At 36.5% G+C, this 26,958-nt stretch overlaps 1 protein-coding gene across 1 annotated transcript in view; it reads right to left on the reverse strand.

The window, feature by feature from the left end:
- Positions 1-26,958, reverse strand: part of Sema3e (semaphorin 3E) — a 247,529-nt gene that overhangs the window by 87,962 nt on the left and 132,609 nt on the right. The window contains exons 2-3 of the mRNA XM_060374241.1: positions 17,007-17,167; positions 1,746-1,805 (exon numbers count right to left, since the gene is read on the reverse strand). Coding sequence (XP_060230224.1) covers positions 1,746-1,805; positions 17,007-17,167 — 221 coding nt within the window. The remainder of the gene's footprint in view (positions 1-1,745; positions 1,806-17,006; positions 17,168-26,958) is intronic.

Raw genomic sequence — 26,958 nt, forward strand, 5'->3', positions numbered from 1 at the left:
AAAATTTTTAAGATCATAGTAGAATCTGTGGACATGGTGAAAATTTTCTCAATTCCTATTCCTGGAAGCACTTGCTCTTTCTCTATTGACACTGTAGTTCTGCCTTTTGACACTGTAGCTCATCCTTTTTGACCACTTGTGCACCCTTGCAAGTGATTCTCTTCTCATAAAGCCAGTATCTGCTCTTTTGCCACAGCATTATTTTATTTTATTTTATTTTTGATATTATAATTACATCATTTCTCCCTTCCTTTTCCTTTCCCCAAAGCCTTCCATACATAACTCCTCGCTCTCTTTCAAATTCGTGGCCTATTTTTTCATTCATTGAGGGCACACAGACACACACAGTTTATCAAGCGCTGTCATTGCCCCTGTCTCACCCAGCTATCAGGCAGCCTTGTCTCCTTCATACCCATCACACACACACACACACACACACACACACCACACTAAACTCTTTAATCCCAAGGATAATCTTGAAATAAATATACACAACAATGATAAAATGAACAGATCAAGACTTCCCCACCTTGTGTCTCCCATGCAAGCCTACTTGGATGGAAATGTCAGCAAGTTGACTTTGCTGCACATGGCTTAGAGGATGCTGAGGCCCTTGGTAATAGTGAGAACTGCATTACTCAGTACTTTGCCCAGAGGACTCAGATGCATTCATCCAACTTCCCATGTTCATAACATTTTACTCAGTGTGTGACCCTACATTTAATAGAATCTGACCATGCAGACAAGGTGAAAGTCTTCTGTCCTCTCATGGCTGGAAGCATTTGCTTTTTCCTCTATTGACATGCTGTCACTTCTCAGACAAAACCAATTAGACCATATTTTTGCTCTGTTGAGCAGAGATTGATGTGCGCTGAGAGTGTGTGCAATTCTCAGCATCACAGTGTGGACTAAAGCATCAAGAATGTTGACTCACTCCTTGGCTACGCTCCAGTTGCAAGAGAGAATTAGAAGTTATTAATAATGCATTAGTCGTTTACATATTTTTAGCTTCATAGAAAAAAAAGATAAGTTTGCTTTCAAGGAAACACCGACAGCCTCTCTCCAAGCATGTCTTCCCTCAGGTCTGGAGGAGCACTCCTTGTAAGTGAAGGTCGCTCAGCCACGTCTCCTAGACTCAGGAGAAGGGCGCTGAGATGAGGACTTCCCACTCCTACCCTGCATTGAAATGGGACAGACTTTGCTTCTAACACCAGGGAGGACCCAAGAAGCATTGGAAAATGAGTCCAGCCCTGTTCCTCTTCACCTGCTCACACTTTGTAATCTCATGTTGTATCTGCATTTCTAATTATTTAATCAAAGTGAAACAAAACCTCTGGAAGAATCTGACTTATTTTATTTTATTTATAATAATCAGAAGGCAGTATAAGGAATTTATAAATCCAAGCTTCTCAAAATAATATAATAAAACAACGGTTCTTCTGGAGGCTGGAGAGATGGCTCAGCTGTTATGAGTTCTAGAGAATCCAGTGATCACTTTGGGCCTGAGAGGGCATGTATTTTTTTTTTTTTAATACATGCTCTAGTCAGGATGACACCTATTTTCTTTCAACTCCACAGCAAAGTCAGTTTGGTAGAATAATGTGCTTATTGTATATTTACCCCTTTTCTGAACAAAATTGCATGCATATCTTTGAAAAGAAAACAAATCTTTGGTGATACAGTCGTTTCTAGGCAACCAAGAATGGAATCTATGCTTTGTTTAATCTACAGTGAATGGTACTTACTGCGTCTTTTCCTTTCATTATGCATTCTTCTACTTTCACTGCTGTACTCGGCCAGTATATCTGAAATTAAAGATAATGTATCATCAGGGCAAGTGCATTTAGAAGCTTCTCTACAAACCATTTTATTTTCTTCTGCAATTCGATTTATTCCCATTTTTGTTCTACTTTCTGGAAAGATGAATAAAGCCTTATTTTCTTCAGATAATTGTTCCTGTGATTAAGAAACTGATCTATGAGCCTTCCCTTCATGCTTAATGATTCTGGTGGTTCCTTTCGTCTCAGCCCTGCAAAGCAAGTCACCCTACAACAGCGGTTCTCGCCTGTGAGTCGCGACCCCTTTGGGTCACATACCAGATATCCTGCATATAAGATACTTACAATTCAAAACAGCAGAAAAAATTGCAGTTATGATAGAGAAACAAAATAATTCTGTGGTTGAGGGGTCACCACAGCCTGAGGAACTGTATTGAAAGGCCACTCACAGCATTAGGACGTGCTGTGAACCATTGACCGAGAACATACTCCTCACCATCATGTGCTGAAAACTCTCTGCCCTCTGACCACCTGTGGCTCCAAGACAAGCAACTCCTCGAGTTCCTTGAGTTCCTTTCCTCATTGTTACCACCACACACAGAAATCAGAATGATCCGGCCTCTCTGTAATGTTTGCGCCACAGTAAAGTATGAAAGGGTCGAGGACTGTTAAACGCAACCCTCAGTGATAACAAGCCACACAGACACACTGAAGCTTTGGAGGGCTGTCGAGCGAGTTTGTAGCCAGCCATAGCTATGGGAGCTGTTGTCTCAGCACTGCCTTACAAAACAAAACTGTCTAACCTTTGCAGCTTCAACATGGATTTGAAGAAGTTGTCATGCTATCTCATTTGTTGGTTTCTTTCTTAAAGAGAAAAACAGATAAAATATTCTCCCACTTTGTCAAAAGTGCCAAGCACTTTGCTGAGAGCAAAGCAAACCAATGCAATTTTTTTTCACGATTTCTATGATACTAGTATTATTTTAAAAATGATTTCTTTATCATTATCTTTTCTCAGCTTCCCTTTTCAGTTTGGATGCATAGAATCAATTCACATGAGAGCACACATTGCACTGATAATTATAATTTATTTTTTCCTTTTGCTTTATAAACTTGTTCATAGAAGTTTTAGTCTGATACACTACTTAAGCCCTGGCTCTTTATCATCAGTGGCCTGAAAACCCACCCATCCCCCTTTTTAGTTAATTTTATTTATTTATTTCTATCCTGGCCATCTTGTTTGCCATCCAGGAAGCAGTTGTTTTAACTAGTTACTGAATATATTTTTCATCTTGTTTATATTCTTATAAAGTATTCAGTATTGCTTTTATGCATGTATTTATAATTTATGTAATTATAGCATATCATCACATTTTTTTAAATAAGTCTATACAAGTAAGGCTTTTGTGTGTGTGTATGTGTGCCTCTGATGTCTCCTCTTGACTTTTCATGATTCCTGTCTGTCATCTAAATAGAGTATGTCTACAAATGCATTTTGATTATCAAACTAAATATTAGATAGTTCCCTTTATTTAAGTTAGTCAATGTAAAAAATGAGAATTCCTGTTTAAAAATTTGGTTTTCTGAGACCTCCCCAAAAAAAAAAAAAAAGCCAGGCTTTCAGGTATATCTTGCAAAGCACAGCCAGGTTGCTTTGGAGTCATGTTTCAGAGGTGCAGGTATACAGTGTCTGACTCAGAGGACCGGGTACACAGTGACTTACTGCTAGGTAGCTTCTTTCACCAATCACCCTTCTAAGCAGCTTGGCTTCTGAGAGCTGACACTTATCTTTGAATCTCACCTATGTTTAAAATTTAAGTATTTTAAAAGATGACACCCCCCCCCCCCCCCATGAGAAGCGGCATTCCAAAAACGGAAAAGGCTCCATTATGTCAGTCACATATTATACAGGCTAATCCAGGTCCAAAGAAGGAGTCACACTGCAAAGGTACGAAATGGTGACAATGATATTTTGTTTTGTGGCTACGTTCATCATCACCTGGGAAAGCACTCTGTGCTCTGAGTAATTGCGAGTCCCTGTATTTCCAGGAGTTTCTTGCAGACAATTACTCAGCATCAGGTGTTGTTTATTTTTCCAAGTACATCATATAAAGTTGACACGAAAGCATATTATGTAAAGGTGTTTTTTCCTGTTGGTATACAAGAAAAAAGTGAAGTCGAAAAGAAAACCACTTTCAAAAGAGAAAAAAAGTCACTGCCCTAAGAAAGTTTATTCAATGATATATAACATCTATTCTACCAAGTTGAGAATTATGACTTTACTGTGGATTTAGAACTTATTCAGATTTATGTGTTAAAATATGTACAAATAGACTTCATATACGTGTGTATATATATATATGTGTAAAAAACTCATTTCAGAACATGTGTCATTTCATGACTTCATTTACTGGTGTGAACAAATCAGAGTACAGATCATCAACAACTCAGAACAGTGCTTTCGACCTTAACATACTTAGATACTTAGATATAAGAAACTTCAAAATGTTATCATCCTTCCTTATTCACTTTATCTTTATTAAAAAAGGATGACTACTTTTAAACTGTATTCTGAGAACACAGTACCACATGTTCTTGTCCATCTGCATAATGATTATTTCCAAACTCACTGTTTGATGGTGAATCTCTCAGCATTTCTACTTATCTTCTGATGTCTTTTATTCCAGACTATTTTTCAAATAGGTAGGAAAGATAGAGACAAAATTTTATGCAAAGGAAAAGGGGAATTTGCCCACTGATCAGGAAAATGGAGATAATGTCTCTGTGGCTAGAGGTTAGGCATTTTCGCTGACAGCTTCCACCTGTCTTATGGCAGAAGGTTGTCTGAGCTTGAGATTCCTCGAATGTAAAACATCTACTGTTTAGCAGTGTCTGCTGAGACTTCTAGACATTGTCACTTGTGGAACTTAGCATAGAACTTTTGCTTCCAAGTAATGGGAGGCCTTTTTCTCTCTGACAGAGTCTATAAAACCATACAGGCTAACTAGCCTTGAACATGATGTAAAATTTCAGGCCCTTAACAGTTTGGACCAAACTGAAGAACTTGTGTTATGCGGTAGTGACAACAGTAAATACGTTTTCTAGAATTTTCAGAATATACATTGGTCCCAGAGCAAACCTAACGAGGGAAATTTTTCTAAAGATGACAAATCCAATCTTGCAAGCATGTTTTGCAGAGTGCTTCTCAACAAAAACCTTTCCAGGTATCTTTTCATCAGACAGTATTTCTCCTGCTTTTATCCCTCATGGCATTCCTGTTTGTACAAACACTACAATGATTTATATACTTAATTTTATCTCTCTTGCTAGGACTACAAGGAACAAAGCCCGTCAATGTCAGTTGGACCAATGCTTTAGACAGTCTATTTATTCGGTGTCTGATGATTGGCACCTTTATCACATTCTTTATAATGACAATCCAGCTTTAAAAAAATATCATTGTGAACTCCTAGAGATACAGTTCACAAACATGAAAATACCTTAACAAAAGTGAAGTGAAAAGTAAAAATTTCCATGTTTATCATGGAGGAAATGCTGTAACATAGTCACAATGACCCTAGCTTTCAAAGATTGGCAAGATCTTTCTCTCTCTCTCTTCCTCTCTCCCTCCCTCACCCCCTTCTCTCTCTCTCTCTCTCTCTCTCTCTCTCTCTCTCTCTCTCTCTCTCTCACAATCAAAAAGAAAATGATGAAACCATTCTAATTGAAGAGGGTGGAAAAAAGATTGGCCTTTAAACATTACAGCAAAGTCCAATGCATAAGAATTTTTTCCTCAAAGTTTTGTTGTTCTGGTTTCGTTTGGAGGGTTTTTGTTTGCATATTTTAATATGCTCAAGACCTTAGCCAAAGTTAACTGGGTGACAAAATAAGACAAAGCGACTTCCATGAAAATAGAGTTATATTTTTAAAGTCATTGTGTGTAAATGCTCTGCCAAGCTAGTAAGGAAAATCATTTCCTTCATTTGTTTTGGCAGTCAGGATGTCTTTTGGTTCTATTCCACAGTTCCGCATCCAAAAAAAGAACCATAAAACTAAGTTATTTGTTCTTCACAAAACATTTTTAAAGGCAGTTAAACAACAGGGTGTAATGTTGTTTCCAAATTCTCTGTACTAAAAAAAGTACAAAACGTAAAAGGTTAAATACACATCATTTTATCACAATACTTCTGCTGTCTAACTCAGTCACCCCCACTGCACACTAACAGCCATTTACTGTTCCTGCACATCGCAGAGGGGGAAAATAAGATGAAATATAAATTAAATTACTAAGTCATTTTTCTGGGCTCCCTACTGAGTTTCATAATTATACCAGGATTAAGGATATAACAGCTTACTCTTGTAAGATGCTCAGATTTAGTGGACCAAAAATAAATTAAGCACGATAGGATCATTTAACTGTGTAAAAATGTCCATTTTACTTACAAATACATAAGACAATTCAGGTGGCATAAATTAGCTTCATGGACTAGAAGCACACAGCTATGACACTATTATGATTTTATATGATACGATGTTCAGATTTCCAATATTCGAACAATAAATACTTTATAATTTGATTTAACTTTCTGTATTTTTATCTATGTATAATAGCAGGAACCCTTACTATAAACTTAAATTATACATGTCATAAATATCATTAAAAGCAAAAAATATGTTTGAATAAAACACATTAAAATAATCCTAATGGATTATAAATGGTAGTCCTTAACCTCACACACATTATCACTCCTAAGGTTTATGCCTTTGCACTTAATTATAATGACTGTTATTATCCAAGTTGTTTATAAGTCAAAATTATGATCTTTTGTGCTCTAGATAAAATCAATACTTGGAAGGCTTATTCTCCAAAGTATTTGGGCTCAAGCAGAACGTACACATGATACAAACTTCAATGCCCTGCTAAATGCCCCCGTTTATGCATAAAACTTTCTCAATTGCTATCATTAATTCATTAATGTGAATTACCCTCTAAAATTTCATATGCAAATTATATTTTAATGTTTTTCTTCCACTCAGTCAGAAACTACATTTTAAACTCCCAGATTATTTTTGACCTTGAATGAATGAGGAAATTGTGTATAGTCTTTTTCAATAGCAGTTTCTAAGGACCGTCACATCTACAGATCCAAATTAAGTAACGTAATTTTAGCGCAAAATCAGCAAAACGATTTAGACAGCAAAATATGTTTCCAAAGTTTTTTTTTTTTTTTTTAACTAAAAGCTTAATACAGAAGACTGGTTACATTATGGCTTAATAAAATTGAGTTCTTATGAAGAAAATGTCTATTTCTGATATTTTATAAGATAGAAAAGCAAGATTTTTATGCTTTAAACTAAAATTGATATTATCCAGAGGGTAGGTTTGTTTTGAAAGAATTCATTGTAATTGTCTTCCAGGCACAGACTACCAAGGGAGGTAAAGACAGATAATCCATCTGTTACCTGGGGTTGGATGCTGGAGCTTCCTGGGGCTGTCAGCTCTGAGATGATAAGTAATGAAAGGTAATGAAGTTCCTTGTTAGTTCCTTACACTGTCATCACCAACAAACTATTCCATCAGTTCTTAAACACTGCTAAGCTAAATGGCAGCTCAGCAAAGCAAGAAAGAACCAAAGGAAGCTACCTCATTACCAAAGACGCCTGATGGCACACTGAGGACCAGGAGGAGACAGGTAATTACTGAGATCTAGGGATGGAGTGCAATGGGAAGAGCTGGGGTTTCTAGGGAAGAAGTGCCTGGTTTCATATTCTAACCACTACTTACTAGTTTCATATCTCTGGTTTCTCTCCCTTTTTTTCTTCCACTTATGCAGTATGTTGCTTCTGGCATGAGTGAACTCCAGTTCTAATGGTGCTTTGCTCATTGTCAGGATGTTCCAGCCATGTATACACTGACTACAAGATTGAGTCCCAGCAGCAGGGCAGTCAGTTTTCTTTGGGAGCCACTCTCAGCAACATTCCCATTTTCTTTCTGTTCACCTTTGGCCTTGCCTTTTACATTTTTCTTTAAATGTCAGTGACAAGATGATGAGATCAGAGTTGAAATCTTAAAACCTGACACCATTTTTTGTGGGGGTAGATATTTTAGAGAGAATGATATACAAATTTCAGCAGAGTTCTCGGAAAAAGTAAACAGAATTATAGATTGAAAGTTTTAGAATGAAGAGAAAGATTTAGCATGAGGCCTCACTATTATTTTTCAGTGAAAGCTAAATTTGCTTCATGAATATGAAAAAAATAGACCAGCATGGTAATTAAAAGTTAAAGACTATTATTACATGCTCTGGGAAGTATAATGAATAAAGCAGATTTTTTAAAAAACAATGGCAATTTCTAAAAACCACTTAACACACTATGCCTATTATCATTATAATATGATGATATCTTATATCATATGATCATTAGTTGTTTACAAATATGCAGTTAAGAAATTACTGTCACAAGTAAAACAGTATTATGATTATTCAGTATTCAGCCAGAAAGCTGAATAAGATGTGGGATAGTATTAGCAGAAGGTAGACAAAACTAACTAAAAGAAGGATAGAAAATACTTTTAAAAAGAGAGAGAGAGATAAAGTGGTTTTGACAATTAAAACAATGAGATGCGTAGGCTTAGATTTTTCACCTAACCTACTTTGTTTAGGGTTCTTAAATGCTTCTACCTCCCATCCATCGAATGACCAGAGGTACGGAGCTACGGAAGAAAGGTAAAGGGGGTTGTAGACCTTTTTAGAAGTAGTTCTTTGGGATGAGTCCACCCTTTGTTGTCCAGATACCAGCAGTCCAGTCAAAGATCAACACGAACCAGCAAGATGAAGCAGCACAATTCAGAAGATCAGGATAATTCAGCAAATGCCACAAGACTCAGTTGGATTGCCCTGAGAAGTTCTTTTAACAGGTCTCTCTGCTAAGTCAAGTGTCAAGCAATGTTTCACCGTCTGTGGGCTTCCATATATCTCCTCTCCTCAGAGTCCCCTCACGGATGTTCGCAGCCAGCACAGTCATGCCCTTTGTACAAGAGAGCTCACAGCAGAGTACCGTGTGCACTCTCACGAGCGAGCCTCCAGCAAGACATCACATGCTTTCTTACAAGACAGTGCCTACCAAAACATCACATGACTCAACTGAGTCTTCAAAGAAATCAGAAACTTCCACTTCGGAGATTTTCAAGAGAGCAGTGATGATTAATGGGGTAATTTTAGACTTAGCAATGTATGCATTTTCATTCTTTCAGTGTCTATGTGCATTAGTTACTTCTCTGTTTCTGTCATAAAACATCATGACAGAGGCAATTCATAGACGGAATAGTTTAATAGGGGCTTACAGTTTCAGAAGAACAAGTCTGTCACCATGGTGTGGGTGAGGAACATGGCAGCAGGGAGGCAGGCCTGGAGAGGGAGCCACTGAGAGCTTACATCTTGAAAGACAGACAGCGGGGCAGAGCGCATTCACTCTTCCTCCAACGAAGCCATACTTCCTGATGCTTTAGTTCCACTAACTAGAAGCCAAGTGTTCAAACACAGGAGTCTATGGAGGCCATTCTCATTAAACCACTACACTTTGTTATTTGAGTTACCTGCATCTTCATAGATGGACCTAACACAGGGCCTACTATATAGACTGACAAGTTCACAGTCGATTTTAAACAGTATGGGAATCAAAATCATAAACAACAAGAAAAGGCTACGGAACCTTCTGTGATTCTAGTAAAAAGAAAGAAATAACAGAAGAGGGGAAAGAGAGTTTGGAGATTTTTAAGGGGAAATGAGAATACATAGTGATGAGAGGAATGGAAGGGTAAATAGAAGCAGTTTGATTGCCTAAGTGTTGGTGTAGCCAAGCTGAGGTTAAGGTTAAAAAGCAGCTAAAAGTAGATCATGAGAAATGGTTATTCTGGGAAATTCACTCTAATTTTACTCAGAAATCTTAGAAAACTTTCTCTCTCAATAATCATATTTTAATATTTTCCTTTGCAATCCTATATGCTTATCATATATGTATATATGTATGTTTTACTGGACTTTCAACATGTAACAGATGCTCACAGGTCACCAAACATTTAAGAAATCCTACACAAAAGTGCATTTGCTTGACTTTTATAAAGGGGAATGTACGAATACAAAGAACAATCATGTGTAGTTGTTTATGACTTTATTGTCAGTACTCTGGGAGAAAGAGGCAGGTAGAGCTCTGTGATTTTGAAGCCAGCCTGGTGTACAAAGTGTGTCCTAGACAACCAGGTCTACACAGAGAAACCCTGTCTGGAACACACACACACACACACATTATTTATTTATTTATAAATTATAAAGAAAGGTAAACAAAGGGAGGTTCATGTCACATACAAAAAAAAGTGTCACTTTATAGAAGAAGAGGGAGCATCTCTGAGTAACAAAAGACAAGGGAGAAAGAGCCTCACAGAAATGTTCGGTTGGCTGCTGACAGTGAGGACCAAGGAGAAGTTTGATGGTTTCAATGTTCTTCTAACTGAAGATTAGGAGTTACTCATCTTCCCCGAGAGATCATCAAGGCTAATTTATGCTGACACATTCCTCTTGACTCCTGACTATAGTCACCACGGGCAGCACTGACCCTCACCCCGGGTCAATAATCAATACTTGTAATCACATCCCATAGGGCTCTGTACAGACCCTAATTTGACCTCACCCTACTAAATGTCTCAAATCCTTTTGTTAAATGATCTGGAATACCATTTACAAAGTTCCTCTTAACCTTGCTTTGCTCCCCTTTTACCTTCTCTCTCTAATTAAGACCAGATCTCTCCTTGAGACCATGGCTTCCCTACCAGCTGTCTCCAGTGATGGTGGCTTTCTTCCTTTGGAAAAGATAATTTTCATTGACTTTTTTTTCCTCTTACATCTAAATTTTCAAAAATTTACTCAATAAAATCTTGAAATATAGCTGTGAGGAAAAGCCCTCTTTTCATATAATCACACCCATACCATCCCTACTCTCTTGTAGTCATGTCACATCATGCTTTGGTGTTCCATCTTAATGGGAAATTTTCTTTATTTTACATTCTTGTCTTTCTCTTCACAAACATGACTTATCACCCATTATACCAGGCAAACAGTGCCAAATGACTGTGTCAATGATCTGTTTTTCCACATCAACCTTGCCAATGCACACTGACTTTATTCTGCTCTGTAGTCTAGAACAGTAGCCACAAGCCACAGCTGGTTATTGAGCCTTGAAATAAGTGTGTTATCAAGTTTTATTTTCTAGAAAACTTTTTTCTGACCATCCTATTCTCTAAGTCATTCTCTATACTTTTTTTCCTCTAAGCTGCCTTATTTTCCCTTTGGTACTTATCACATATGATATTATAAAATGGCATTTGATTTTCCTACTATACATTCTAAGTCTTACACTGTATATGATCCACACTAATGTTGTTTAAAGTGGAAATTGCAGCTCCGAAGAAAATAATGTATTCATGAAGAGATACATGAATCGAGAAATGTTGAAACTCATATGGATCATGGAGACCAATGGGAAATGTGGATGATTTTGCAGATAATTGGCACCTCATACACAAGTAGAGGAAGAATTTAGCAAAGTTACCAGTGGGTACCATCTCTTACACGTGACATTCATGTATCATTAAGTAAGTGATTCAATTTCTGCATGCTTACTTTGGATGCTTTCGTGTATTTGTGTAGCAGGGGATGCTTGCTAGCCAGATCTTAGTAGCACTAGCAAAGCCAAATACTAGAATGCACTCAATATCATTTGACAAGGGAATAACAAGGTATGCTCTATTTACATGATGGAATCTATTCCACTGTCTCAGAGTGAATAATAACTGTACCTAATATCTATTGTATACCCAAAAACCTCCTATGGTCTTTGACCAAAATTAATAGATCTCATATACTCACAGAGGACTGATATTTGCCTCTTACAAGTGTAGCGCAGAGGCCCAAGGAAGTGAAGGGATTCACACAGTGTTATATATACAGAGTCAGAATTTGAGCTTGAAAATCAGAGCTATGCTACCTGGTTGTCATTCCATCTCTAACAGCAAGGAACTAATAAGAATGACAAATAGGATTAAATCTATAAAATGACAGAAAGCAAAAAACAGTCCTGGAAATTACAATACATAATTGCATGTCTTTTTTTTCATTGCTAAAATTACCTGTTCTAATAGATGCAGTGTATAGAGAGCATATAACAAAATAATCCTGACAACTAAAAACAAGGGAAAGTATTTTCTTTGCTTGGCAGAAGATGGATAGAGAAGTAGAAAGAAGATAAATATAGTCACCCATGTAATGTGATTGGTGATACCCTCATTTGAGGTGGCTAGTGGTTATTATCACATAATCTGTGGCAGTGGTTCTCAACCTGTGTGGGCTGAATGACCCTGTCACAAGGACCACATTTTATATCCTGCATATCGGACATTTACATTACAATTCATAAAAGTACCAAAAATACAGTTATAAAGTAGCAGCGAAAATAATTTTATGGTTGGGGGTCACTATAACATGAAGAACAACATTATTAAAAGGTTGCAGTATTAGGAAAGTTAAAAACCACTGCTCTAAGGTATTTGAGCTACCTGTTTAGTTGTATATATCAATTTTATTATATCTTAACTATATTAAAATTAAGAAATGAAGAAGTAAGATGTGCTAATAAAAATAGGCATTGGGTATATTTTCCAAACTACTTGATCTAAAGAACAAAAGGAGGGATGTGGCTTATAAGGTAGATCTAAGCTAGGCTATGTGGTGTTGTTAATGATAGTAGTGTTAATAGGATAGTCTAATCCTGTATATAAATGAGTAGCTTGGCTTGGGGTAATACTTTTTCTTGGGGAATATCTGACAATATCTGGAGATATTTATTTTATTATTAAGACACTGGGGATTATTTGTATACTATTGGAGTTAGTTTTCTGTTGTGATGAAACACCGTGATGAAAAGAAGCTTCTAGAAGGAAAACATAATTTGGGTTTACGGTTCCAGAACGATAAGAATGCATCATGGTGATGAGTCATTGCAACAGGCAGATATGGTGTGCAGAGCAGGAAGCTGAGAGATTATATCTTAACTGCAAGAAAGAAATAGACTAAGAGAGACAGAGAAACAGAGACAAAAAGACAGAGAGAGACAACCGAAAGTAGCAGTAGGATACATAGTCTCAAAGTCTACCCCAGCGACATACTTCCGCAGGAAAGCTCCCCCTCCTCAGCCTTCCCAGATAGCTTCAATACCTGGGGACTAAGCCTGAGCTTCTGGAGGACATTTCTCATTGATACCACCACACATGCTATTGGTATTTCCCAGTTAAAGACCAGAAGAGCAGTTCAACATGATAAAACACACAGAAAACTATCTCTTGGAGCAGAAATTGTTCAAGATATCAGAAGGCTTTTCCTAATGTTAGAAACCAGGACTAGAAAAGCAAAGCAGAAAGCACTGAAAATATGACTGTCAACATTGATCCAGACAGAAAGTCAGTGGGAGAATTTGCCCGTGAAAATACCACTTAGATTTTCAGAACTGAGACCACTGACGAGCCCTACTCATGCTAAGCCCATTCATTTTAAACTGATACTCTGTGAACCACGCTTCACTGTAAGCAGAAACTACTGAACAGAGCTTACTGGGTTACTGACAGTTGTATTGCTAAACATTTAAGTGTAAGAGGCAGAACAAGTACAGGATAAGAAATGTAAATGGAAGAAGTTACTACGTTAGAGCCGAGTAAGCATGAACCCGTAAATTCCTAGTGCTCTGTCCCTGCTGTAGACCTTTGTAAAGTTGACATTTACATTAGAATTAGCTACAGTGAGAAGGCTCTAAAGGACATGCAGGCTGTAAGCACCACAAAAATCAAGATATTTCCTTTAGTACAGAAAAGATATTCAATTTAATAGTGTTATAAATCACTTTCATTGGCATCCTTGCTAGGTGCACCCTGAAGCTCAATGGCCTCGTGCTACTCTATTACCTCCCTGGAAGTTAGTTCATAAAACCCCAGTATGCTCCAGATCCCCTACTCTCATATTATTTTCGTGGGTCATTTCCTCCATAAAATCTCATCTTCTGGCACTGAAGGCCTGAGGGCACAATTAAGCCAAAACAATAAATGAGAAATTCCAAAAAAAAAAAAAAAGCAAAACAAAAAAACAACAACAAAAAAAAACTGAATCCAATTTTCCCTACTCGGAAGGGAAATCACATTGGAGTAGGGGCTGCTGCATCTTGATCTCTCCATTTGCATGGAAAACCACAGCTTAGAAAAGCTGGTGAGAGAGTCTGTGTCCTAAGTCCTAAGGCAGCAGTTCTAATGCTCAGGACCTTTCTATGAGAGGGCCTGATCCAGTCCAAAGATTATACTACTAAGAATTGTGCAATACAAATGCCACTCGCATTATGAAAGGCTAGAAGGGAACATCATCTTCTAAATTAGAAATTATGTTTTTCACTTTTAAAAACTGTTTTTATCTCATTGATGGGCGTGGAGGCATTTCATAGAATGCTTGTGGGGTTAGAGAACAGCTCTAGGGATCAGTTGTCCCCTTATCCCAAGTGCTTGAGAAACAACTCATGATGTCAGGCTTATGCCATAAACACTTATACCTGTTATGACACCCCCTCAGTCCACACACTAGCAACTTTAATAGATACTGATCTGCTTCAATATTATATTGATTAATTTTGTTTTTTCTCAATTCCATACATGAATAAAATCTATTCTGATTACTTTCCCCTACATCCTCCTGATCTCCTATTGGTCACAATCAGCTCCTCTCTTCCCATCCCTACTACCCACTTTCCAAGATTCATCACTTTTGGTTTGGTCTTGTGACTACCTAGTTTAACAAGGGACATCTAGGTGCACTGAATTCCACTGGAGTCTGATGAGATCACTGTGGAGACCCAACGGCAGACAATGAGTCCCACTCTCTCTGAACCTGTCACGAGTAGATTGTTCAGCAATGGACAGTAGGGCCCTTGAGTTTCTACGCCATCAATGCTTGGATTTAATTTATTTTTTGCCTTAACATTAGATGTTCCATCACAGAAGATCTGAGTAAATAGACATTTTATTACTGAGAGTACTTAGAAAGAGACTGAGATGTAAAAGAGACCAGACAATAAGTGATAGAACAATCCACAGAACTTAACTAGAAGTCGTGTGCATGTATCTGGATCCATGTACAAAAGCTCTTGGAGAAGAAGAGAGAAGTCAATGATTTAATGTCCAGTGAGTACCTCTGGATGTCCAATACAAGTGATCAGTTCTGAAATAATGTACATAACAGTAGCTTTATATGGACTGACACCTTTCTTTCTTTTCCTATGAATACAAAATCCAAAACCTGTGTACTCTTCTGCATTGATATATTTGGTGTTTGAACTTGGGCAGTATCTGTTCACTTTAAATAAGTTATTATTATTTATAATTATTTATATATAATTTTTCTTTTACATAATATTTTATACATAATATAAAATATATTATTGCTATATATTTTACTTGTATATTTATATATAATTTTATGTTATTTATATTTATACTATATAAATGTTATTTATATATATAAAATCAAAGTTGACTTTAAATTTTTTCTTAGAACAGATAAAGAGGATTTGATTCAGGAAAATGTCAGACTAAAGCCAGAAAGAAGAGCTGAACCTTCACATATGTAGAGGCCCAAAGGATGCTCCAAGTAGCATATGATCTATTATTTTTAAAGAAGTCTAAAGATCCCTTAGATTGTTGTGATATAAAGCCCCTTACTGGTGGGTCAAAAAAGCAAAACAGTGTAAGAAACAAAAACTAAAACATGATAAAAAGTACAATTTTTCTTTTCACAACAAGCATGCTGCAGTATGAGGATAAAGAAGAAAGAAAAAAGAAAGAAGTAATTGGGGAAGGAAGAGAAATTAAGATGTTATGAACTATCTTCATGGTTCTAATAGTTCTAACATGTGATTCTTATATAATTAAAAATATCTGTCTTTGTATATAGGGAAGGTGGAGGACAGGCCACGCATTGCAGACAGTAGGTAATGCAAAGGTCACTGGATTTCTCTACTGAAAAAGGAGAAAGCAAGTCTTTGTCTCCTCAAAAGTCACCAGATGCTACACACATTCAAACACCAGCTCTATCCATGGAGAACTGTACAAAAATGGTAGCTTTCGTATTTATAGGAGGATGAGGAAGGCTGTGGTTGAGCCAAGCACCTTATGAGTGCTAATTATACGTTCTCCCATTAAGTGCTGGCCCCATTTCCTAGTGCACGAATCTTACACAAAAGTAAAAAGAACTCAAAGAAACAGCAAAACATTTTAAATTATTTCCTGTAGGAATTAGAACTTGGCAAAGACTGGGGGAATGCTGCTTTTTGTCAATTTTTTTTTTTAAATTTTAAAGATACAGACTTGGCCCATTTTGATGAACATAAAAATGAAACATAAACAAAGTGGATTATTTCATACACACACTAATGCCAAAAAACCTCTATGATTTAAGTTTCTTCATGTTTCATGTAAAATTGATACAACTCTGAACCCAATTCTCTTTTGTATAAACTGCTTTCCTTCCCACAGTTAACCATTTCCAACTTATGATTTTAATTTTTGTCTGTTTGTTTCTTTCTGTTTGTTTGTTTGAGAGTTTGTCTGTAGCCCTGCATGTCCTGAAACTTGCTCTATAGACCAGGATATCCTTGAACTCATAGAGATCTGCCTGCTTCTGCCTCCTGGGTGCTGGATTTAAAGGTGTGTGCTAGCATTGATCTTACTTTAATATTCTACTTTTCACCAAGTTTAAGGAGCATCTGTCTAATAATATTGCCAAGAAGAGTACACACCAGACAATAATACTGATATAACAGGTCCATATTGGATGTGGGAACAATACAGCCCAGAGGTACAGTTATTAATCCATGATGCTCCAACTTATTCTTCAAGACAGTTAAAGGTCACTCACTATGCAAAAACATCAAATCACAAGAAAAGTGTCTCTCTGAAAACATTGATGTGATATGCTAGAAAATTAATATATTAAGCTTACAACCTTCCTCCAATTGTTTTCTTTACAATGAAGATCTTATTTCAATTAGGCAATCATTATAAAGTTTAAAGTGGTAGAAACACAGTGGGGGAAGAATGTTCTCTGACACCCTCTCTTCCGTTTCAAACACCTGGCATTTCAGTACCTCTCTGTAGCCGTCACTGATTCGTTCCAAGTTCAGGGAATAGACAAGGTCTCTGCCTCCCACAAAGAGCCGCTCTTGATACTCATCCAAAAGCATCGTATGGAGGTCCAGAGATGCAAAGGGGCTGTGAAATATCGCCGTCCTGTTCAGATCCAAGAGTTCTGAAATGCAAAGAGAGGCCTGCACTAAGTACATCAGAACACTTGGGGCTATCTGTAACACTTTCCCCAAAGCCCAGTTTTCATGTTTGCTTCATCCATATAAATCCTGAAACTGAGTTATTCAAAGAGAATTAGAAATATGTGCTCATGCCTCAGTATCCGCATAATTTTGTCCTGGCTATCCCAGCAGTATAATGTCATGATGCCCCGAGTCCTTTACATAAAATGTGACTGTCTGTACTTACAACCAAAGAGTATTCTTTCTTATTCTTTAAGACATCTCTAGATTCTTAAGCTACTTAACACAAAGGAAATGCTTTGTGAATTGCTTTTCTATCTTAATGTTTGTGGAATAATGGAAAAAGTCCTTTTACGTTTAGGATATGTATGATACTTAAAAAAAAAAAAGTTATGCCCAAAGTTCAATCTGTGGAATCAAGACCCACAGGTACAAGGAAGTGACTGACTGTAGAGTCATATGACCTATATTTTAATGTGTGAACATTAAGATGTTTATTAGCTTATTAATCTGAAGATCTAAATCGAATGTATTCCTAAGGTATTTTCGAATGCTTTTAAAACATGGACAAATTTATCAATAACAATTAGTTACTGTACACTGAAATACTTAAAAGGTCATTGTAAAGCTCCTCTTTGTGTAGCAAGACGTAACAGCCACACTAAAAATGTGCGCAAGTGTGCCTAGTTAGTCCTAACGGATACCACCTCAGAACATCCTATCCGAATCAAACTGCACAGCCCTGGCAACCACCAAGTTGTAATCACAACTCTGATTATTCTGAAAACCCACTGGGGATCCGCTTTCCACAGCTGTGATTCAGCCTATCTTCACGCATTCTTGTCTATGTTAGAAATTACAAACAATATATTTTGGGTACATATATTAAATTTAAGAAATCAGAATCTGGCAAGGTCTCATGTGTACACTTGTTTGTTGGTGGTATGATCTTTAATTTCATATGGCAGTTTAGTACTTAGGACTTCTGAATTGATATATGAGGGCTTTTGGTGATGAGGGGGAATATTGGCCCCAAGACCAGGCAGAGAAGAGAAGAACTACTGAAGTCTCCTTGGGAAATAGTGAAAAAAGAAATTGCTCATCTTGAGGAATTTAATACCAAACAACTTATAGAGTATGTGAGTCTAGCTGACTAGAACACTGAAGCACAAACACTAAATAGAAGTGTGAATTATATTCCATATTTTGCATCTGAAACATGAAATATTTCCTCTCTATTAAGATCCAGTAGGCAGAGGGTTTGCGAGGTCAAGGCCTGCCTGGGCTACCTAATGAGACTCATTTCAAATAAACAAAATGAAAACAATATAGTGAAGACGAGTGTGTTCCTTATCCAGTTATCTGCTCAGCAACCTTGTATGCTCAAAATCCTGTTAAGTAGAGTCTTTAAATCTTTGGTTTAAATTAAGCAGTATTGCAAGATTTAAAAATCCTGCATCAGCATCACATTTGAGATATTGAACCATTTGTTCTAAGTAGCAAAGCTTAGACTAAATCTTGAAGGTAGCACTGAAAGAGTATCAGACATTTTATTGGGAGAGAAGAAAAACTGAAATAAAAAAGAGATTAGATAGAGGCCCTTGAATTGCAGAAAAAAGTCCCAATTAATAATTTTTAGGTTAAAAGTCATACAATAGTCCTTGCCAGACATTCACAAATTAGAAAAGCACACTTTAGGATTCAATATTAGAAGAAATATAGAGCAAAGCTCTCAGCTGCCATTATACTTTAGTCTTTATAAATGAAAGCTCATCAGTTCATATGAGCCCTGATAAGTGGATTCTTTTCCATAAAAATTTTCCAGGTAGTCTGATAACTTGCTGATATTTTCCATTTCTGTGAATCACAAAATTTTTATCTTAAATGGGTAAGTCAAATGAAAAATGACCACATATTACTATTAACACGTTTAAGACCATAGAGTTGTCAAAAGGGATGAGAGGCAAAGCTCAGGAAATGAAACTCTTAGAAAATCAATGAAATAGATGAAAGGATTCTGTTATGAGGTCCCTAGCTGAACTATTATCACAGCTTAATGGATAAAGCCAAGATTGTTTACTGAAAATGTGGAATTGGAATGAGAACCTATGAGGCTATTTCCTGAGTTAAGTCCATCTGCGGAGGTTCTGTTTGCTCGTGGATGACTTCATTAACACCCCATTACCTCTGTATATAGGTACCACTGTACACAGATACAAGAAAAGAAAGAATCGACTTCTATTTGTTATGAATTTCCACTTCTGCAAAGGTTATTAAAATTCTAAACAATTAAAGAGTCTTATTTATTTGTTAATAAGAACAGATGTTATTTACTGTGTCACCAGTTATCTTTTACTCTGATGGATTAATCTATTCTCTGATACATTTTGCTTCTCTAGTGTCTTTTAAAACCCCAAAAATAGAAAGGTGAATTCATGCAACTCTGGGTAGAGATTGGATAAAGCAAAGCAAAAAACTGGAGCATGCATTAGCCAGTTGCAAATTACATACATACTAATTTTCAGTGATCTTTACTCTTTTCCTCAGCATTGTAATAGTTTACATGATCATTGATGTTATTTTGCTAATGAAAAATCAGGCATCCAAAGTTTAATATCTCCAAAGGTAAATTCTATTGCAAGAAAAAAAAACACAGATTATCTATTCAAACATAACCAAAGCACAGCATACAGGTGCATTACAACCAAATTCTTACATCTAGAATCTAGAAACAAATTTTAATCATGAGTTTGTTCTCAGTTGCTTAGGTAACTTTGGACAAGCTTTAAAGCTCTTTGGATTGCATTTCTCATATTTTTATTTTTTCTACCTTCATAATTTTTAATTGATTGACTCAATTGCATTTTCAATGTGAAGATGACAGTGCAGTATAAAAAAATAAACTCAACTTGTCATTGAATTAATAGCACACATGCATAACTGTTTGCTTAGGAATGGATGATATGGTCAGTAAATAAAGCCTATTTTCCTGCACTGAACCTTTCCAAAGAGAAATAGTTAAACTATTTTGTTTATAATATTTAAATGATTATATGATAACATGTGTTTTCTTTTTGATATTGTTACAAAAACTTGAAGATTATTTATCCTGACTCATTCATTACCTCAAAAGAAATTGCTGCCAAAATAGCCACAATACATAAATCATAAAACGTCGTCACATCTTAGGCAACAAGTGAAAAATTCATTATATTTATGTAGGCACTTCCCGTAATAATTGCTAAGGGATTTTCTTATTAAAAAAAAAAACTCCAAGGGTTATATACAATGTTCTTTAAACCTTTTTGTGTTTGGGAGAGGCCAAGTGCATGGAACACTTCAGCTGTTCCTGTGACCAACACATGCAACACAGCTTCACCAGCTGTGGGTCCCTCTGCAGCTCAGGCTTGTCAGTAGACCAGAACCACACTGGCAAGCAAAACACACCTTTGCAGAGGTTTGTATTTTCTCACTCATTTTCACAAGCAAAACCCGTGATTTTTTTTTTATCGTTGTTCTTCTAACATTTTTAGCAGTCCTTAAAGTGCTTCTTAATAAGTAGTGATATATCATCATCATCTTAGACTTTGTCAGGAAAAGTTAGAAGTGTTGATTATAAATGAGGACGGACACAGTCATTGCATTATAGAACCGTGTTTTGAAAAGGATATATGTATTTAATTTTATATTTATTCTATGTCAACTCCGCTGTCCTACATTATTTACTTATTTAACTTAACTTATTTCCCTATGGATCTGAAATTGCATATACAAATATTTTCAATTAACTTCATAAATATATATTTTAGATTAGCTAGGGAAAGAGGAAAACAACTTACAGACAATAGAAATTGCTACAACTGTTACATGTTCTTCTAGTATTTGACACATTATGAAAAAAAATAAACTCTCTTTCCAAATTGACCCTAAACTCCATTATACCCAAAGAAAAAGTCAGGGCAATATATCAAGAGCAAAGCAGAACATCACAAAGTGCCAAGAATTAAAAGAAATTTCTCCTAAGGTAACCTGAAGAGGAATGTACAAAAATACCACAGGGATTTCCAATATGGTAAAGAAATAGGGTGTCATGCTCCATAACTGTTCCTACAGTCCTCAATGAAAACCTATTGTTCTATATCAAAATTCAGCCTACCAAAAGTAACTATACCACCACAGATGACTATGATATTTAGCAAAATAACTTTTGGAAAAATAAAAATGAAATAGGTAAGGCAAATCCTAGGACAGAAAGCTAGATCTTGTGGCAACTAGATAACGAGAACAAGTCCATGTAATTGGCCTCCGAGGAAATGCTCCATCTTGGTTTCTTTCTTTCTTATTTTCTTCCTTCTAAATGTCAGTGTTCTTCGGCGTGCTGTTTCCGAGGTTTCTTCATTAATTTCCTCATGGCCAAATATCCCTGTTGTCCTCCAACTGAGTAATACTCATAACTGTATGATAATAATTTCTCTACTTCTCAATTCAACCTCTCAAGACAAATAATATAATTGGCTCATCAATGTTTATGCTTCATATGTAGCTGGTTTTTTCCAGGTTGCTCTATCATCCTAATTGGCTTTAATTTCTCATGTGTAGTTAAGTGTGGAAGTCATGTGGTGAACAGTGTGGGCCTTCTGCTTCTATGGCGCTAGAGCAGTCACCGTGTTTCAGTTCCACAAGCAAACCTACTTGATGGCAAATGCCTTACAGCCTGCGTTTCCACGAGACTGAAGAGGTTGACTTGATGTTTATGGATATTCAATACAGTCTTACTGAATGTTGGAAAACAAACCTCTGCTAAAATTGAAATCATATTTTTGTTTTATTGATATGAGCTATCTTCTCTAATGCTAACTGGATTCTCAAGAGTCATTGACAATGCTAGAGAAAAGAGCAAGGGTGGGTCCCCATATCCAATCAGTTTACTTCATCTACATGCATTTGCTAGGAACTGAGTATGGTATGTTTGTAAAATGGGTATTCTAAACATGAAATCAGTTAGTAAGGAAAACTGTAGTAAGGAAAGTTTGGTAAAGAGCAGAAAAAGTTACTAAAAATTAAAGTATTTATATAAAGCACAATGAAATTATTTACATACAAGCAAATTTATGGTATTATTTTTTAAATATTTTGAAAATACTATTTTAATGAAAGTATTAGTTTGTGTTCTATTAAAAGCATTCTATATAATTAAACACAATTGATCTTACTAAGAAATTAGTATAAAATAACAATTTTCTAGAATTAAAAAAATTAAAATAAGTGAAAATATGACTCTGAAATTCTATACAATTCTACTTATTTAAAATTTCTATAGTGAATATAAATAAATTAATTATATCTCATAAAACATTTCATTTCTGCAATGAAATGTCTTTAAATTGGGCCTATCAAGGTCATAATAGGAGCTGATTCACATACATTGTTCACTGATGTGTCATTTATGAAGGGCTAGCTCTATATCCCCTCATTTAATCAACATGACTGTATCTCAGGAAACAAACTCTGTTTTCTACATGTAAAAATGGGAAGTTACAGTTATACAGTGCACAGCTGAGGTTAATTGGTTGGTTTTGGCACAAAATTTGAACAGGAGGAGAAGAGTTGATTGGAGAGTTTTAGGAATATACATACACATATACATGCAAATGTGTGTATTTAACGTCAATTTTAAAAAAGAGACCATAAATTTGAAAGAAATTCAGGAGGAGTACATTGGGGTTTGAAGGGAAGAAAGAGAAAGGATATAAATATGCTCATATCATGAACTAAATTTTTTAATACAGATTAAATAAAAAGGAAATCATGTGAGCTCAAACAACCAGTCACACCATTTCTGTTCCCAACACCAGAAAGCAATTGTTTGATTTATTAAGTTTGCTCTTTATTTAAAAGAATAAGACAATGTATGATATATTAAACATATATTTTACAATTTTCTGATAAGAAAGTCTTGTTGAGTCTGGAAAGATGGCTCAGCAATTAAGAGCACTGACTGCTCTTCTGGAGTACCAGGGTTCAAGTCCCAGCAGCCACATGTTGATTCACACCTGTCTGTAACTCCAGTTCCAGGGAACCCAACACTTTCACACAGACATACAAGCAGGCAAAACGCTAATGTGCATAACATAAACATAAATAAGTTATTTCAAAAGGGGGGTGTTTGAGAGGTGGTTCAGTGGTTAAGAGCACTGGCTGTTCTTTCACGGTTCCTGAGTTCATTTCCCAACAGCCACGAGGTGTCTCACAACCATTTATTAATGAGATCTGATTCCTTCTTCAGGTGTGCAGACAAAGCACATACATACATAAAAGACATTAAATAAATAAATCGTTTTGAAAAAGAAAAAGAAAGTCTTGTCTATAAGGGATTATATTATATTAACAACTGGAAGATTTGCGGGTGACAGTCAGAGCCTCATAGAGAGTACAGTTAGAGTAAAAGGTCTATGATAGTTTAATATTTTGATTTAATAGAATTAAAAATAAAAGCAACAGAAAATTTCGCCTTAGTATCAATTTATTTACCTTTCATTTTCAAACAGTCACATAACAATATGAAGTTTTTCACATGGATTTTATTTATCAGTTTGTGATATTCATATTTATTTATTTTATTCTTTAGAAAACAAGTTAAGTTTCTAGTTAGCTACAGTTTCAAACTCTGCTTTGGTACATATGGAGGCAGGCAAAGTACTGGCAAGAAGGGCCCCCTCCCTCGTTGAAGACATTTCTCTCAGAGCTGATTTTAGCCTGTGTATGCCATGGACTGGGCATATTTACCAAGCAGTGGCTAACCCCTTTTCCCTCCCCAAAGCTTTAAGCTGTCTGGGGGGAAGAAAGAAAATATACAGGAAGAAAGGGACAAAAGGAGACTAATCCCAGTCAAACCCCACAAGATGGCATAGATAATGGACAGTGCTGACTCCAGGAGAAGAGAGTAGCATCTTGAGTTCTTTCTCCCTAAAAATAACATGAATCACTGGGGAGAGAAGGACAAAGAAGCAAGACAGAACGAAATGTACCAACTCCGAGTTCATCCGGAAATTTTCTAAAGAGGGAACTAATTATTATAGCTAAGCTGCATGCTAATTATCAGCTGTCAATGAAGATTTACACGGAGGATTTAGTCATTTCCTCTCTGGGCCTTTCTTGTTAACCTGCAAGGCTCACAGTGTTAAACCTCTCTGACATCGATTTATTAAGGCACCGTTCTCTACAGTTAAAATGTATTTAAAGTGCTGCACTTTTGTTATGTAAGAGGTAAGATGCAGGGGGACGCCATACAGTCTCTGTAACTCGCAAATTTAAATAGTTTTTGCTTCCTACTTAAACACACACTGCTTATTCCTTGGTCAACCACCAGGTAAGAAATTTGAAAGACATGGTCCTCTAATTAAACATGCCACTGTTTCCCCAAACAATGACTCTATTCAGTGTCTCTTGAAGTTAACAAAATAATTGTTAGCAAAAATAAAATATGGAAACAGCCGTTAAAAAAATTTCAACTTCACAGTTACCATGGGAATGTTTCTCGCATCACGCTTTGATGATTTCAGCAGACATCAGAAATGAGTACTAACAGAAAGTAATAATGTTGAAAAGGATTAAAATTTTAAAAATGGAAGGAATTGATGTGTTCAGAGTGTAGTTTATTAACAGAGTGCTTGCTTCACATATGCATCCTAAGCTATGCAAAAAGCCAAAATGCTATCCATTAACTTTTTTAAAGATGTAAACATGGGATTGCTGTGTTCTATTAATTGTTATTTATTATTTATTATTTATTCACTTTGTATCTCAGCTGTAACCTCCTCCCTCTTTCCCTCCCAACCTCACCCTTCCTCCCTCTTCTTCTCCCATGCCACTCCCCTAGTCCAATGATAGGGGAGGTCCTTCTCTCCTTCCATCTGACCCAGGCTTATCAGGTCTCAAGACTAGCTGCATTGTCCTCCTATGTGGCCAGGCAAGACTGCTCCCCCCCTCAGCGGAAAGTGGTCAAAGAGCTACCCACTGAGTTCATGTCAGAGACAGTCCCAGTTCCCCTTCCTAGGAACCCTATTTAGAGACTGAGTTGCCATGGGCCACATCTGAGCAGGGGTTCTAGGTTATCCCCATGCATGGTCCTTGGTTAGAGTATCAGTTGAACTGGATAATGCTAGCATTTCGTGCACTCTCTGAACCTTTAAAATCTTTGTCACAAGTCAAAGGTTAAAAGAAGGCATTGCAGTGAACTAAATGTTTCAATGAATTTTTATTTTCAAAGACAGTAAAATAATTGCAATGTACAAAAGTATACAGTAAATAATCTTTCATTTTTAGAGATCAAAATAGAGTTCTGAATTTAAGATATATTGAGTTTTCATGTTGTATACATGTTTCTTGAGGGTCTTGTACCTGGAGTAAGCTATGCTAAAACATGCTCTAATGGTACGAGCACATTTCCTTTAAAATCACTGGTTGCAAATGGTGCTCATCCAACTGAATGTCTACATGCAGAAAAATGAAAATAGATCCATATTTATCACCCAGCACAAAACTGAAGTCCAAGTGGATCAAAGACCTCAACCAGATACTCTAAATCGGTTAGAAGAAAAAGTGGGAAAGAACCTAAAACTCATTAGCATGGGAGACAACTTCCTGAACAGAACACCAACAACACAGGCTCTAAGAGCAACAATCAATAAATGGGACCTCATGAAACTGAAAAGCTTCTGTAAAGCAAAAGACACTGTCGTCAGAACAAAACAACAGCCTACAGACGGGGAAAGGATCTTCACCAACCCTATATCTGACAGAGGGCTGATATCCAGCATATATAAAGAACTAAAGAAGTTAAAAAGCAATAAATCAACTAATCCATTGAAAAAAATGGGGTACGGAGCTAAACAGAGAATTCTCAGTAGAGGAATATAGAATGGCAGAGAAACACTTAAAGAGATGCTCAACATCCTTAGCCATCAAGAGATGCAAATCAAAACCACCCTGAGATTTCACCTTACACCCATCAGAATGGCTAAGATCAATAACTCAGGTGACAACGCATGCTGGAGAGGATGTGGAGAAAGGGGAACCCTCCTCCATTGCTGGTGGGAATGTAAACTGGTACAACCACTTTGGAAGTCAATCTGGGGCTTTCTCAGACAATTAGGAATAGTGCTTCCTCAAGGTCCAGCTATACCACTCCTAGGCATATACCCAAAATTGGCTCAAGTATACAACAAGGACATTTGCTCAACCATGTTTGTAGCAGCTTTATTTGTAGCCAGAACCTGGAAACAACCCAGATGTCCCTCATCAGAGGAATGGATACAGAAATTGTGGTATATCTACACAATGGAATACTACTCAGCAATCAAAAACGAGGAAATCATGAAACTTGCAGGCAAATGGTGGGATCTAGAAAAGATCATTCTGAGTGAGGTATCCCAGAAGGAGAAAGACACACATAGTATATACTCACTCATAGAGTCCTATAAGATATGAGAAACATAATTAAATCTATACACCTAAAGAAGATAAACAAGAAAGAGGACCCGAGGTAAGATGATCAATCCTCACTTAGAAAGACAAATGGGAGATGCATTGGACATAGGAGAAAACAAGTAACAGGACAGGAGCCTACTGCAGAGGGCCTTTGAAAGTCTCTACCTAGCAGTGTATCAAAGCAGATACTAAGACTCATAACCAAAACTTCAGCAGAGTGCAGGGAACCATATGAAAGAAGGGGGAGTTTTTATGACATGGAAAGAATAGGAGCTCCACAAGG

The sequence above is a fragment of the Meriones unguiculatus genome, chromosome 21 (genome assembly GCF_030254825.1).
Source record: "Meriones unguiculatus strain TT.TT164.6M chromosome 21, Bangor_MerUng_6.1, whole genome shotgun sequence".
NCBI classification, from domain to species: domain Eukaryota; kingdom Metazoa; phylum Chordata; class Mammalia; order Rodentia; family Muridae; genus Meriones; species Meriones unguiculatus.